The 16,036-nt window shown below is 41.1% G+C and overlaps 1 protein-coding gene across 2 annotated transcripts in view; it reads right to left on the reverse strand.

Moving 5' to 3' along the window:
• LOC144595752 (protein mono-ADP-ribosyltransferase PARP14-like) overlaps positions 1 to 16,036 on the reverse strand; it is a 59,729-nt gene that overhangs the window by 31,390 nt on the left and 12,303 nt on the right. For both annotated transcript variants that reach the window (XM_078403355.1, XM_078403354.1), the window contains exons 3-10: positions 15,805 to 16,013; positions 14,617 to 14,671; positions 14,365 to 14,517; positions 13,286 to 13,534; positions 12,876 to 13,112; positions 9,499 to 11,021; positions 5,926 to 5,977; positions 2,519 to 2,643 (exon numbers count right to left, since the gene is read on the reverse strand). In XM_078403355.1, the coding sequence (XP_078259481.1) occupies positions 2,519 to 2,643; positions 5,926 to 5,977; positions 9,499 to 11,021; positions 12,876 to 13,112; positions 13,286 to 13,534; positions 14,365 to 14,517; positions 14,617 to 14,671; positions 15,805 to 16,013 (2,603 nt within the window). The remainder of the gene's footprint in view (positions 1 to 2,518; positions 2,644 to 5,925; positions 5,978 to 9,498; positions 11,022 to 12,875; positions 13,113 to 13,285; positions 13,535 to 14,364; positions 14,518 to 14,616; positions 14,672 to 15,804; positions 16,014 to 16,036) is intronic.

Consider the following 16,036-nt stretch of genomic DNA (forward strand, 5'->3'; position numbering starts at 1 on the left):
TTAAGTAAAATTATACTTCTGGTGAGAAACTACATTTTGATAATCTATTATTTTGTAATACCCATGAATTAGAACATTTGATATGTTGACAGCAACAGATTTGCCTTCTGTATGATTTGTATTTTAGCCGGTGGTGTTATTTTGAATATTAACTTAAATAATGAATATGTCAGGATGCAGACGCACAAATCAGTAGCACTAACAAGAGGTCGCAGCCCCTATCACCGATGCAAGTTACAAAGGCTACCAAAATCCCAAGCCAAGGCCTAAATTAAGAGTGTAGATGTCAGAATGGACCTTAGATTTGCAGTTAAAGTGCAGGCTTGACATTGCAAACTGCTTCAGATATTACATTTCAAAAACCTACCTAGCCTCCTCTGCCCTGGAGTTAAAAGACAGGCGTGTAGAATCAAGGCTTTCCCACTTGTGATAAGATGCACCCTCATTACACTCTACTATATATTGTTCTGAGGAGGAATGCAGGAGGCTTCATGAAAGTTATATTTTTACATAAACCAGGGTTGCATTGACTGGATTATGGACTGTTCCGCGATACTTTGTTTGAAACAGTTGGGGATTTCTAAAGGATTGAATATATAGTCAAACAACCTTACTGTTAGTGGGGTAGTCGAGGATATTCCTTTAACATCAAAGCCAGGCAAATCATAGAACAAAAGATGATGGTTCAATTACTAATGTTAATTCTCTTATCAATAGACTTTTTGCTCAGCGAGTATATCATGGGTAGGAAGGAACTGCAGATGCCGGTTTAAACCAAAAATAAACACAAAAAACTGGAGTATCTCAGCGGGACTAGCAGCATCTGAAAGAGAAGAAATGGGTGACTTTTGAGTCGAAACCCTTCTTCAAACTAGTTAGGGATAAAGGAAATGAGAGACATAGACAATACTGTAGAGAGATAAAGAACAATGAATGAAAGATATGCAAAAAAGTAACGATGATAAAGGAAACAGGCCATTGTTAGCTGTTTGTAGGGTGTATATTATGGGTTCAGACTATTAATGGTCTCACTGAATAGTGGCTCAACCGTGATGCAGTGACCACACCTGTCCAGAGTTGCTGAAATATCAAAAATACAAAATGGAAGCAATGTGCAATTGGTCCCTTTTTAAAAATATTTTGCGTGTCATTCTAAAAAGTAGTGTCCGGTGAAAATTTAAGCTTCGCCCGATCCACAGATTAACATTGTGTCTGGACTGGCATTCTATTTCTTCTTAATCAACCAAAATCAGCGAAAATTTGCTTCAAAAATAACAATGGTTTTCATATTAGACGATGCAACGTTCAAGAAATAATTCTCCAATCTTCTGAAGAATGCAGCGATGGCCGTTTCCCCACTAATTCTACTTTTACCTGAATGAAATCCAAGCAAACATTAGCAATCCAAGCACTGAAGGTGGCAGCACATGCAGAGAGGATGGTTAAGAAGGTGTATGATATGCTTGCCTTCATTGCTAGGAGCATGAATACAAGATCAGGAAGTAATGATGCAGCTCTATAAGACATTGGTTAGGATATATTTGCAATAGTGTGTGCAGTTCTGGTTTAGATTTTTTTAGATTTAGAGACACAGCGCAGAAACAGGCCCTCTGGCCCACTGGGTCCGCGCCGTCCAGCGATCCCCGCACATTAACACTATCCCACACCCACTAGGGACAATTTTTTAACATTTGCCCAGCCAATTAACCTACATACCTGTACGTCTTTGGAGTGTGGGAGGAAACCGAAGATCTCGGAGAAAACCCAAGCAGGTCACGGGGAGAACGTACAAACTCCATACAGACAGCGCCCATAGTCAGAATCGAACCTGAGTCTCCGGCGCTGCATTCGCTGTAAGGCAGCAACTCTACCGCTGCGCCACCGTGCCGCCTCAATATAGGAAAGAATTGGAGGCTTTGGAGAAAGTGCAGGGGGAATTCCAGTGCTGAATGCTATCTGGATTGTAGGGTTTCAGCTACAGGGAGAGGTTGGATTGACATGGAATGTTTTTTCTCGAACGTCAGAAGTTGAGGGGAGACTTGATAGAAGTATATAAAATAATGAAAGGCGTAGATAGGGTAATGTCCAACAGTAGAGGGCGTAGCTATAAAGATAAGAGGGGAAAGTTAAATGATGTGCACGGCAGGATTGTTTGTTTTACACTACACAGAAGTGGAGGGGGCCTTGAATGCACTGCCAGGAGAGGTGGACTCAGATACAAAAGTGACTTTTAGATAAGCACATGCAAGTTCATGAAACAGAGGGATATAGATCATGTATAGGCAGATGAAAATCAGTTTAACTTGGCATTGTGTTCGACACAAACATTGTGGGCCGACGGGCCTGTTCCTCTGCTATTCTGTTCTATGTTTATTAACAAAACCACTGGAGAACCATGCCAGAGTAAATATAAAAATCGCAGGATAAATTGTGATAAAACTGCTCAAAAGGGGGAAAGAGTTCACCTGTCCCTATGGCAGGGAATGCTAGAAAAAGTGATATTCAGCCAGTCACATACCTGATGGTCCTCTTTTACAGATTGTCTGATGGCATCTGGGGGTCTTAACGGTGGCATACGTATAGAAGTTTGAAACCGCTGCTGGTCGTCACTAGTAGCAACGATATTACCATCCGATCGAGGATCTATAAAATATATTATTCGACGAGGTTCACCCCAATTCAATTTTAGCCTCGGGTTAGTTGAGAATACATTCGTATCTGGTTTTGGATGGGTGCCGGCAATTAAAGCTGACTGCGTCTCAGATATATTTACAGTTAAAAGCAGCAGGAAAACACAACCACCGCTCTCTCATCCAAAAGCGTCTGCAAATATTCTCCCATCCCACAAATAAAAGATGCCTGATAGTATGCATTTAACGTCAGATATGGGGGTGCGATTTTTTTTAATAGCACTGTCTAAAGATTAGCCACGAGATAACTTTTATAATATTTCATGAAGTGAATGCAGCATAATCCTATGTATTGTTTTTAATTCACAGTCTTATCAAGTTTCTATTAGATATTGTACTTCATTATGTACATTCCTTTTTCATTCTACTTATGAAAATATAACAGTTCACGCTCCTCAGCATTAAATTTGATCTGCCACCTATCTGCCCATTTAACAAGACTGGTGCTATCTCTTTGAAGTCTATTATTACCCTAACGACTAACTTTACTTCCAGATTTTTTTTCATCGGCAACTTTGGAAATTGTGTCCCGTGACCCCAAGACCAAGTCATTAACACAATAACTAAAGCCCAACATTGAACTACACCGCAGCACAGTTCCCTTGTGTCTGAGAACCACTGTCATTTTTATTCTTAGTTTCTTGTTAATGTACAAAACATTAGCAGAATGCTGCCTGGATTAAAGGATATTAGCTACAAAGAAAGCTTATAGTTCAGGGACATATGAAAACTGGCTCTCCGACCATCAAGTCCACATCAAACATCAATCACCCGTTCATTCAATTTTTATCCCATTTTTGCATCCAATCCCAACACACAAGGGTCAATTTACAGAGGCTAAATTAACCTATAAAACCACACAACTTTGGGATGAGATGGGAAACTGGAGCACCCAGAGGAAACCCATGTGATCATAGGGCAAATGTGATCATAGGGCAAATGTGTTCTGCAGCTGCGGCTCACCGGCAGTCTCTCCGTTTTTTTTTTGTGTTTTTTTGTCATTGTCGTTCTTAAATGTACGTTTTGTTTTATTTTTAATTATGTGTATGTAGGGGGGTGGTGGGGGGGGGGGGTGGGGGGGGGGGTTGGGGGAAACCTTTTTTTCAATCTCCTCCTCAACGGAGATGCGACCTTTACCGTGTCGTATCTCCGTTCGCGCTACGGCCTAACATCGTGGAGTCGGCGGCCTCCAGCTGGGATCGACCTCGAAGACTCCGGTCGCAGGGCCTGGACTTACCATCTCGGAGGCTTCGGCCGTGGGCCCTGCAGACCGCAACATCAGGAGCTCGCAGGTCCCTGGCTGGCGACCGGTGTTTGGGAGCTCCAGCCGTAGCAGCTTCGACCGCCCCGAAACGCGAGGTACGATCAACCCGCCCGCAGGCCCTTCATCGCCCTGCGTGGCTCGGCCGCGGCACTTTACATCGCCCGGTGGGGGCTCAGGACTTTCATCGCCCTGCGTGGCTCGGCCCTGGGACTTTACATCGCCCGGTGGGGGCTTCAAGGGGTTGGGAGCCTCGACTGCCTCGTGGCGCCACGGGAGAAGAATGAGGAGGAGATAAGACTTTGCCTTCCATCACAGTGAGGGTATGCCTGGAGCAATCACTGTGATGGCTGTTTTGTGTAAAAAATTGTATCTGTGTGTCTTGTGCTTTTTGATGTCTGCTGCCGGACCCTGACGTGAGAGGACGCTGGCGTTGAGTATTCGCCGCTTTTCCGTCAGGATAGTTTGTCTGTTTGTCTCTATGTTAAATGTATTTGTAAAGCGCTTTGAGCATGTGATAAGGCGCTATATAAAATAAATATATTATTATTATTATTATTATAACACCACACGGACAGGACTCAAGGTCAAGATAGGATACCACAGAATTTTTCAAGGCATGTCTTACTACCGCACAATACTGAGAGAATCCAGTACCTTGAGCTTTGCATTCACTCTGTTCAGACCTACCTGCTGCTTTTGGTGTTGCACCAATGGCACCCATAGTTAAAAAAAGCCAGGAATGAAACAAGACATTTACAGTATTACTTAATGAATCATACTTTGAATCTATTTGGTTGTGCAAAGCTTCAACCACGATGAATAATTTCAGAGTATTTTTAATTATAAATTATAAACATATAGGCCTAAAAATATTTGGGATTGTTTGGGATTTCCACTGTGACTTTGTGATTGATGGAGTTGCATTTGAAGGAAGTGGTCAGAACCCTACAATAGGGAAGTGGTCAGAACCCTACAATAGGGGAGTGGTCAGAACCCTACAATAGGGAAGAATCTAAACTTTCCATGACAAACACATTCAAGCTCTCTTGTTCCTTTTAGCTCCAGAGATAGACACAAAATGCTGGAGTAACTCAGTGGGACATTCAGCATCTCTGGAGAGAAGGAACGGGGGACATTTCGGGTGGAGACCCATTTTCAGATTGAGACTCAGGGGAGAGGGTTTCTAGAGATGTGGAAGGGTAAGGTGTGAAAACAACAGATTAAATCGGATGTTGATTGAGGAAATGTAGAATGGTTCATTGTTAGCTGAGGGGAAGGGACAACGAGGCACAATCATTAAAGTTAATCAGGAGCACAGTGACACTAGTCAGAGAACTAGGGTAGGAGAGGAGCAGAGAGAGAGAGGGAAAGCAAGGGTTACCTGAAGTTAGAGAAATCAATATTCATACCGCTGGGTTGCAAGCTGCCCATTAAGCCCCAAGTGGGAAGTCAACAACAGTAAACACAACTCATCTTATTTTGCACTCTTCTAATGGGTAGGCCTAGTGGGAAAGGCACAACTTAACACATCATGTTGGTTGGCTGCTGGTTAAAATAGCAATCAGACAGTGACCTTTCCTTTTAAAAAGCTACATAAAATGTAGATCAGCGCAGAACAGGACTACAGCCTTTGGCTTACAATGTCTATACGAACATGATGCTAAATGAAAAAGAACAAAGTCCAGAAATCTGCTCACAGAGTTCAGCCAAGTCATCCTTAAAGTAATTTGCAATTTCTGATAGACTCTGAAGCCTCTACAAGTGGGGTGGCTTGAAGAGGAAGAGGCCACATTAACTGGCAGAGCAAATGTACAAGTTAAATCTTAGCTTGTAATGAGTGCATATGTGCTTTCGTTGGCAAGTTAAATGGGAACTAATATTGTTATTTTAGAAAACAAATGCAGATGTCACACAGAAACAGATTAATCAGAGTGTACAGCATTATTTCTTCACATTTATAGAATATCTCACCTATAAGCAAATTAGCCGGCAGCTCACGGTCTTCACCATTTGGTTTAGCAACCTAACATTAAAAAAAAAATTGCATAAAGAAAATGTGAACTTATGTGAAAATAATGTGAAAATGTGAACTTATGTGAAAATAAGAACAATTAAATATTTTGCTGGAAATTGTTCCACTTGGAAATATCTAATTAATTTTAAAATTGCCATATTGTATATTTCGCTCTTTGTGTTGCTATCAGCTTCTATTGATTGTACAATGAAAATCTTATGGTAATTTAAATGGGTCATACACCCTGACATTCACTCTCTGGTGATTTGCCACCCTGGTACTGATATCCAACCTTATCTAAACCCTGTTCCTCTCCCGTCCTGTATAAAATGTTTATTTCTTTGTACAAGTTGTCTAACCTGTTGAGTACTTCCAGAATTTTGGGGGTTATTTCTTCCTTCAATAAAACTGAGTTTTAAAGGAACACGTCATATCATTTTTAGGGAATACATATATTTTAAGGGGGCAAAGTGGAATTTACTACGTATTTAATAAACTTCAAATTCACTGATTCTCATTCTCTGTATTATTTGTGTTGCAGACATAATGACAACATATTTTTTCATTCCACAGATGCTGTCTGACCTGCTGAATATTTCCTGTCATTCACATTAGTATTTCAGATGTCCTGCAGTTTATTGCTTTTCCATGGCAAAACATTGGATGGCAAGCATTGTGGGTTAGCATTTGATATTTACACTCCTGAAATTTGACCAAAATCCAAAATAATTAAATGTTTGTATACCGGTAACAGTGAGATTCACATAAAAGAGTTCATCTGTACAGTCCTAATCCTGCACTTTGAAGAGAGTACGCTGAACAACATACAAGCAAGATAAAATCTTTGTGCACGGGTCATCAGTACTATAGCTGGGATGTCCATTTACTCAATTATTTCTTGAATATACATAGTGAATCGATTTGACTACTCTACATTACCCCTTGTCATGGTGTAATTAAATCTTATAGCATGGAAACAAGCATTTTGACCCAATGTCACCACGTTGACAATCAAGCACTCATACACACTAGTTAGTCATAAACTAAACTAATTTTATTCTCTCTAAATTCCCATCCATTCCCCCTAGATTCTATCATTCTCCTGCACACTTGAGGCAATTTATCATGGTATTGATCCTATAAAGATACATATCTTTGGGAAGTGGGAGGAAACCTGAGAACCCAGAAGAAATCCACACACTCAGAGAGGAAATGCAAACACTGCACGTAAAGCACTGGATGTCAGGGTTGAACCTGGATCACTAGAACTGCGAGGCAGCGACTGAGCAAGATACACCCCTGTTCTGCCCCAAGAGAAGTTTATCACTTGCTTTGGTCCACTCATTGCCTACCACTGACCCAAAGGGGTTGCCATGTCCATGAGCTCTCAGATGACTTGGTGTGTGGTAGTGGCTACCAAGCCGTTCCAGTTGAGAGACACTGAACTTCCCTATCCAGACTACATCCTATACCTTTGTTACTTTCTGCACTTTTTCCAAGTGTTGTTCAATGTGGATTCAATCAGCTGAGGGAGGATCACCGTGTCTCACTGCACCAGAAGCCCAGTAGAATCCTGAAGCCGGCTGTTGTCTGTGGAGTTTGCTCATTCTCCCCATGGGACAGAACTGGGGGCAGATGGACAAGAAAGTGGGGATAATAAAACGTGATTACTGTAGAAGCCAGTGGAGGCCAATTCACTGGATATTTCCAAGGGAGAGTTAGATATTGCTCTTAGGGCTGACAGAATCAAGGGATATGGGGATAAAATAGGAACGGGGTACCAATTTTGGATGATCAGCCATGATCATATTGAATGGCGGCGCTGGCTCGAAGGGCCGCATGGCCTACTCCTGCACCTATTTTCTATGTTTCTATGGGTGCTGGATGGTTCATATGGATTTGGTAGGCTGAGGGGTCTGTTCCTTTGCATCTCTCAATGACTCTAATAGGTTGACCTGATACCATGAGACTTTGGAGGATCTAGAATCAATGCTGGGGACGCCAAACTTTACTTCCGCCTGCTGCTCTACAACCTTTATTCGGAAATTTGATTGAGGAGTCTGTCACATTGCCCATAAAAAGTTGTTTGGCAAGCCTGTGGGACAACTTCCATAATTCAAACACCAACATTCAGATGTTTATGAAGAGGCCTTAGCAAATTCAATGAAACTAGCAGTGGATTTTCCCAGGTCTGAATTTGATGCCTCGATTGATGCTGCGTGATCCGTCCCGTTTACTGTTTCTCCTTTTGATAGTACAGGTGAATGGCTCACTAGGCTTTTTCAAAGGGTATTTAAGAGTCAACATGTGGGGTAAATGGGTAGTACTGGAATTACATGTCAGTCTGACCAGGGAGGGAGAGGCTTCCAGCAGCAGCTCATCTGAAGCCGGAGCAGAGTCGGTCAATTGGGCGGCACAGTGGTACGACGGGAGAGTTGCTGCCTCGCAGCACCAGAGACCCGGGTTCAATTCTGACTATGGGTGCTGTCAGTGTGGAGTGTGCAAGTTCTCCCTGTGATCGCGTGGGTTTCCTTCCGGTGCTCTGGTTTCCCCCCACATTCCAAAGACGTGCAGGTTTGTAGGTTAATTGGCCTCTATAAATTGTCCGTAGCATGTAGGATAGAACTACTGTGAACGGGTGATCATTGGCGGCATGAACTCGGTGGGCCAAAGGGCCTTTTGCCATGTTGTGTCTCTTAAAGAAAAAAACTGAGCAGCATGCAAAATGGGCAGTTGTGGTAACTGCATAAATAGAAAATTAAAACTCAACCTGGGGCCAAGGACCAGACCAAGGATGCAAACAGCTTGATTTTGCTTCATTTCCTCAACAGGCTATCATCTGATTTACATTATCTGAATTGCCAAAGACACAAAAAACTGCAGATACTGGAATCTTGAGCAAAAAAAAATTGCTGGAGGAACTCAGCTGGTTGAGCTGTATCCGTGGAGGCTTTTCACAAAAGCTTTTCACTATGCCTCTGTACACATGACAATAAACTCAACGGAACGGAGGGAATTCCGGACAGATAGCAAGTCGGATGGAGCCCCTTCTTCACACTGATTCTGCAGGTGAAGAAAATGGAAGGACTGATGGGAAGGTAGAGGTTATCACAAGAAAGGCTGAAAGGACGGGCAAACAGGGACAGGTTAATGAACATAGTAAGAATGCTAGGGGGAAGTGTGTTTATTTCAATGCAAGGTGTATTATAGATAAAGCAGATGAACTTAGAACCTGGAACACTGCGTGGAAGTATGATGTTGTGGACATTATAGACATGGTTGAGAGAGAGAGAGAGGCAAGACTTGGAGCTCAACGATCCAGGATTTTGATGTTTCAGGCGTGAGAGAGTGAGAAAAGTTAGAAAATAAAAGGAACACATTTTTATGACTGAAGGATTCTGACCCGAAACATCTGTCCATTTACTCTACTGACGCTGCCTGACCCGCTGTGTTTCTCCAGCACTTTGTTTTTTGCTTTATAATTGTCAGATGCTAAAGTTACATCCATTTGTCAAGTCGTGTAAACTTACATGCTTTAGAAGGTCTGCTTTACTCCGCAATTCTTCTTTGGTTTTAATGAACAGCAGGCACTCGTGAATTTTAGCCTTATCTTGTAGAGTACCTCTGTGCTTGGTGAGGGCAGTGGTTTCTCCTGCATTGCAGTAGGTGAAGGTTTGTTTACAAATTAGCAATAAACTATCTTTAATGGCAGAAACTGCTTTTTCTATTTGTTCTGCTCTACCAAGTACTTGCAAACCCGACTTAGGTGTTCTGACAAATGAAATGGTGACTCCTTGGCCCTGGACTTCAGGTAGTTCGTGGAGAATTGAGAAATTTTCCATATAGTCTACTAGGGTCTTTTCTGTAGAAATGAACCTCGTGGTGATCTGCTCTTTATTCAAAAAACATCTCAGTATTTTTGCAGCATCTGAAACATTGCTTGAAAATCCTACAATTATTACAGAAGCTGGATTCTTCTCCTCCACAAACGTGCAGGTTGAATTTTGTTGAGTTTTCAAATCACGAATGAACTTTGTCCATTTGCCATCCTGGGTGACATGGATTTGCTCTGGAGTAATGTTAATTGTTTCTTCGTGGAAAAGCTGCTTCAACTTATCTTCCACTTCCTTTACATCTGCCTTGATAGCCAAGAGTTCAACAGACTTCCTATTCAATAGCGTGGCCTTAAGTCCACTTTTAACAAAGTGAGTTTGCACAAATTTCTTGAGATCTAGAGATTTTATAAAATCTTTCATGCGAGGAGATTGATCGAGAGGCTTTCTTTCCAGTCGGGTAAGAAAGTTGCTGATGATCTTGTGAGCTTGGGTAACTTTCTCGTTCAGTCCTTTCAGTTTTATGACAGGGGGGGCAATGTTGGTGGACACTTCCACAAAAGAAATATCATCTTGTACATTAGTTTGCAGAAACTCCAACTCTTCATAACTCTCAAATGGAATTTTCTTTTCAACAGTGTTCCTTTCATTTTCTAATTCTTCTTTTGCCATTTTCAATATGGCTTGCAACTTTGTGGAGGCATCCAAAACATTGCTCCATTCCCCAACAATAACCACCTTGTTTTCTGTAGGAAGGTGAACCACATTTAAGCCAGGTAACTTAAATTGATTGCTTCTGCACTTTATATTTTCCCACAAGTCTTGATCTACCTGAAAGTCCTTGAAATCAAACCTTTCCATAAATTTCTGAATTGCCACTGTGGCATGTTTCTTCCAATTATTTGCAATTTTATACCACAATAATGTATTTGCATCCAAAGACGGTTTCAGGCTTATTTTCTCTGAATTTGGAGAGTCTGCAAAGGAAATGTTACAATATACATCCTTTGATACTTGTTCCAACTCACGATTGTAGTAATGCATATTAGTTTGGATATAGCTTAGAAGCAGGGGATTGACACAGATGCTGCATTCTTCAGGTAGTTTAACTGTCGGGTCATTAGCTCCATACAAAGATAGTTGCAGATCGGGGTAATAGCGACTAACAGTCAGCTGGGAATCCCTTAAGGAATGTTTCTTCTCCACGACACTTTTTGTCACTATAATAAAAATTAGAAGTCAGAACACTTTGATTAAAAGAGGTAAATCTATTTTCTGAATAGGTTTGTTCAAACATATGTGGGACTCTGCCATATTACATTTTGTTGCAGTCACACAGTAACTGAAGAGAAAGTGAGTAATCATTGAATTATTGGGCAAAGCGCCATGGGGTAGCACAAATATAATTTCTGTAAACTAAATTCTGAGGGGTGCTTCACTCTGCAACCTTGCCCCTTAGTTAAAGGTATGGAGGAGGAAGAACATAATTGAAGTCATTTGAGTATTTATAGATTTGAATAATTTGAATCCACATTAAAAATGGCAAAGTAAAATAATGATTAGTTGATTAGAATTGTGTATAAGAGTCAGACAGTCATGTTGCAACTTTACAAAACTTTGATTAGGCCACATTTGGAGTATTGTGCATAGTTCTGGATGACAAGGAGGATGTGGAGGCTTTGGAGAGGATGCAGAAGAGGTATTACCTACAAGGAAAGACTGGATAAACCTGAATAAACTTAGATAGTTTTCACTGGAGCATTAGGGGTTGAGCAGAGACTCGATAGAAATATACAAAATTATGAGAGGTATTTTTAAGGTAGACATTCAGAACCTTCCCCCCCCCTCCCCCCTACCCCAAGGTAGAAATGTCGTCATTTTAAGAACAGAGAGGGGGTAAAGTTTAAAGGAGATGTGCAGGGCAATTTCCTTCTAAAACAGAGTTGTTGGTGCCTAGAACGTGTTGTCAGATATGTTGGTGTCAGCAGATAAGATTAGCAGATGCATATTCAGAGAATGGAGAGATCACATGCAGGAAGAGGGGATTCGTTTAAACTGGCATCAGCTTAAATTTCTCAATTTAACCTTTGCCCTCTATTTTAAGATTCCCTTACCCTGTGCTGAACATGACAAGACCAACTCTTATCTGCCTGTACATAATCCAAATCATTCCCTGCATATCCACGCGCCTATCCAAAAATCTCTTGGATGCCACCGTTGTATTTGCTTGCCTCTACCACCACAAGATTATGTCTAGTCATCATATCAATGCCCCTCAATTTTATACACCTCCAAGGTCAGCCCTCAACCTTTATATGCTGTAATTCAGAGTGTCGCTGAGGATCCTTCATTGCTTCTACTCTGGGGCTGTAGAGAGCATCCTGTCCGGCAACATTACAGTCTGGTTTGGGAACAGCTCTGCCCAGGACAGGATGGCCCTGCAGAGAGTAGTGCGTTCGGCAGAACGCACCATGGGAACTACACTCGTCCCCCTGCAGGACCTATACATCAGGAGGTGCAGATCCAGAGCAAGCAAGATCATGAGGGACCCCTGCCACCCCAGTAACGGACTGTTCCAGATGCTACGATCAGGCAAACGTCTCCGCTGTCACGCTGTGAAAACGGAGAGGATGAGACGGAGCTTCTTCCCACAGGCCATCAGGACTGTCAATTTTTATAACCCCAGAGACTAAATTTTTGTCGACACTTTTTGTGCTATGTTTAGTAACTTATTAACTTTATTTATATGCTGTAATTCTTTTTGTGCACAACCCGCAGGCATTGCCACTTTCATTTCACTGCACATCGAGTATGTGTATGTGACAAATAAATTTGACTTGACTTGACTTGACTATACTCCAAGGAAAAAAGTCCCGGCCTCTCCTTATAACTCAAGCCCTCCAGGCCCACTAGCATCATCATGAATCTCTTCTGCACCCTTTCCAGTTTAATGATATCCTTCCTGCAGAAGGATGAGCAGAACTGTGGACAATATCCCCCAAGTGTGGTTTCATACAAATTCATATAAATTCTTAAATACAATGAAGCTTTATTGAAAAACTGAAGTCCCATACCCTCGGGGTCATGAAACCGAAGAACAGCTACTTCTTCAAATGCTTTCATATGAACTTCTGCTATTTCTCCGCCACCACTGCGAATGTTATTTGAAAAGTACAAATCCAGCAAATCTTCATTAATATCGGGATGAAGTCCTTCTATCAGCACAGAATCAGTCTTCCTCAGGCGTTGGGCAGTGATATTATTATTTTCAAATGTTTTTTGGCAACAATTCCGCACAAAACTGTTACTATCTAAAAAAAAGTAGGGAAATATTCCATATTATTGGATCCAGAGGCATTAATCACAATCTTCAACAGAAACTTCACTCATCCCATTTCATTCAATTGCATATATCAATTAGCACAGCGCAAACTATGTAAATAAATGAACTGTCAATAGTTGATAATAAATGAAAGATACCAACCTATATCAGTTGTAAATGTGACCACCACTGATGTACCATCTTGCAAAGGCTCAATATTATGCATTGTATTATTGCTGAGGCTATCAATGTAAAGTGAAATATGTTGCAACCTTGAGCTATCATCAAAACCCTTCAGAATAAACTGTCGGGATTCAAACTTTTCATCCTCTTTGCGTTTATCATATAATTGCACTTTCAGAGTTTTGCCAGCGATGGTGTACTGCTCTTGTGAAATAATTTTTTCAAGGTCTGTAATCATAAACCAGAATGGCAAAATAATCAGTCAAATATAATCCATGCTTGATCATCGCAACCTTGGTGCCGTTAAGAAATTGTGTAGCCCAGCTGCTTATGTTAAATAATTTCATCTAAATCTGATGTAAATGCAATAAAAAAAGACAATTTAGTTGCAATCTCTTTTGCCAAATGGCGGTGAATCTATGGAATTCGTTGCCAGAGATGGCTGTGGAGGCCAAGTCTTTGGGTATTTTTAAAGCAGAGATTCTTGATCAGTAAAGGTGTCATAGAAACATAGAAAATAGGTGCAGGAGTAGGCCATTCGGCCCTTCGAGCCTGCACCGCCATTCAATATGATCATGGCTGATCATCCAGCTCAGTAACCTGTACCTGCCTTCTCTCCATACCCCCTGATCCCTTTAGCCACAGGGGCCACATCTAACTCCCTCTTAAATATAGCCAATGAACTGGCCTCAGCTACCTTCTGTGGCAGAGAATTCCACAGACTCACCACTCTCTGTGAAGAAATTTTTTCTCATCTCGGTCCTAAAAGACTTCCCCCTTATCCTTAAGCTGTGACCCCTGGTTCTGGACTCCCCCAACATCGGGAACAATCTTCCCGCATCTAGTCTCTCCAACCCCTTAAGAATTTTATATGTTTCTATAAGATCCCCCCTCAGTCTTCTAAATTCCAGCGAGTACAAGTGTCGAGGGTTATGAGGTGAGGGCAGGAGAATGGGGTTGAGGGGGAAAGATAGAACAGCCATGATTGAATGGCGGAGCAGATTCAATGGGCCCAATGACATAATTCTGCCCCTATGTTTAATGAACTTGTAATTTACCATTACGTTGACGGCAGGTCAAAATCCAAGAGCATTCACTTTTTACAGAAATTTCCATATCTGGTGAAAATCTTTCAAAAAACATCTCAATAACATCTCTGTCAACATGACTGTTGCTCGTCACCAACAGTTGGTTAGAAAATGATTCTGAAGCTGAAAGAGAAAATTGGACATGCAAAGAATTGATTTTCTCATAAATATACTGAAAGTTTCAGCCGGCTGAACTTTGAATTGTCTAAACACAGCCAATACCTGACTCTTGATGTAGAAGTGGGGATTTTTGAATTTGAACTTGCTTCGGCAGGCTCTGTATGTAGAAAGTAGAATTAAGTTGCCAGATTATCAAATTGTTTGAGGCAATAGAGATGCAAATAAAATCAAAATACATGAAAAAAAGTAATCACTGCACTTTTATTTTTTTAGAACCTAGAACTGCACAGGATAACAGGCCTTTCGGCCAACAATAGACAATAGGTGCAGGAGGAGGCCATTCGGCCTTCGAGCCAGCACCGCCATTCAATGTGATCATGGCTGATCATTCTCAATCAGTACCCCATTCCTGCCTTCTCCCCATACCTCCTGACTCTGCTATCCTTAAGAGCTCTATCCAGCTCTCTCTTGAATGCATTCAGAGAATTGGCCTCCACTGCCTTCTGTGGCAGAGAATTCCACAGATTCACAACTCTGACTGAAAAAGTTTTTCCTCATCTCAGTTCAAGATCTCTTATCTATCTGCACATAATTCATATCCCTCCATATCCAAATGCCAATAGTCTCTTCAATGCCATTATCGTATCATAATTAAATCTATAATTATCCCTCCATTTTTTTAAATGTAATCATACTGCTCTTGTACGATTTGATCATACTCAATGTTACACCGGATTTGTGGAAATATCAATGAGCATACAATAATATGTCAGCTGCTTCATGACAATGTGCTAAGTTTGTATACAACAGCTAGTTCCCGGTGGGTCTCACAGAGTAGCAATTAGAGATCAAACCATTAATATATATTTTTCCCCATTCCTGTCAATGAAGATGGAGAAGCAGATTCAGCAATCTAAATGCTGGAAAACCTAATTTTAATCAGGGAACGGATCAAAAAAATGATGGTCTATATTGTAGCATTAACCCAGTTAAGACATGTTTTATTTTATCCAGTAAAAGGGTACCCAAGTACCATCTTCAAGAATCATTGTAAAACAATAAAATGAAACAGAAGATTGTGCCAAAAGGCAATTAGTCTGTTTCAGCTTTGACAATGATTCTTGAACAAGAGACTGAGATCCATTTTATGTACAATCTTACATTTACATGTATACATGTGGGTATGTATCAAACAAATAAGAGACATTTGCCTCAGAACTCATCTGTTTTGTTAAACGCAATCAACAAAGAACAGTTTTGCATGGCACACTTAAATTCGAGGTAAATTACCTGTCCATGTCCACTCAATTTGTCTGGACTGGTCAAGAATTGACTTTGTTCTACTTCTGGCTCATTGTCAGTACCAGGTGTCACTCCAATGGAGCTCTCAGAACTTTTGTTACCATTGTCCTCCTTATAGATTGTAACCTGAAGCTGGACTGGATTTGGAGTTGAAAGTTGCACCATGTGGCATTTCCTATTCGCAACTTTTTTCTGCACTGGATAAACACAAATCATTTTT

Source organism: Rhinoraja longicauda, chromosome 8 (assembly GCF_053455715.1).
Source record: "Rhinoraja longicauda isolate Sanriku21f chromosome 8, sRhiLon1.1, whole genome shotgun sequence".
Classification (NCBI taxonomy): Eukaryota; Metazoa; Chordata; class Chondrichthyes; order Rajiformes; family Arhynchobatidae; genus Rhinoraja; species Rhinoraja longicauda.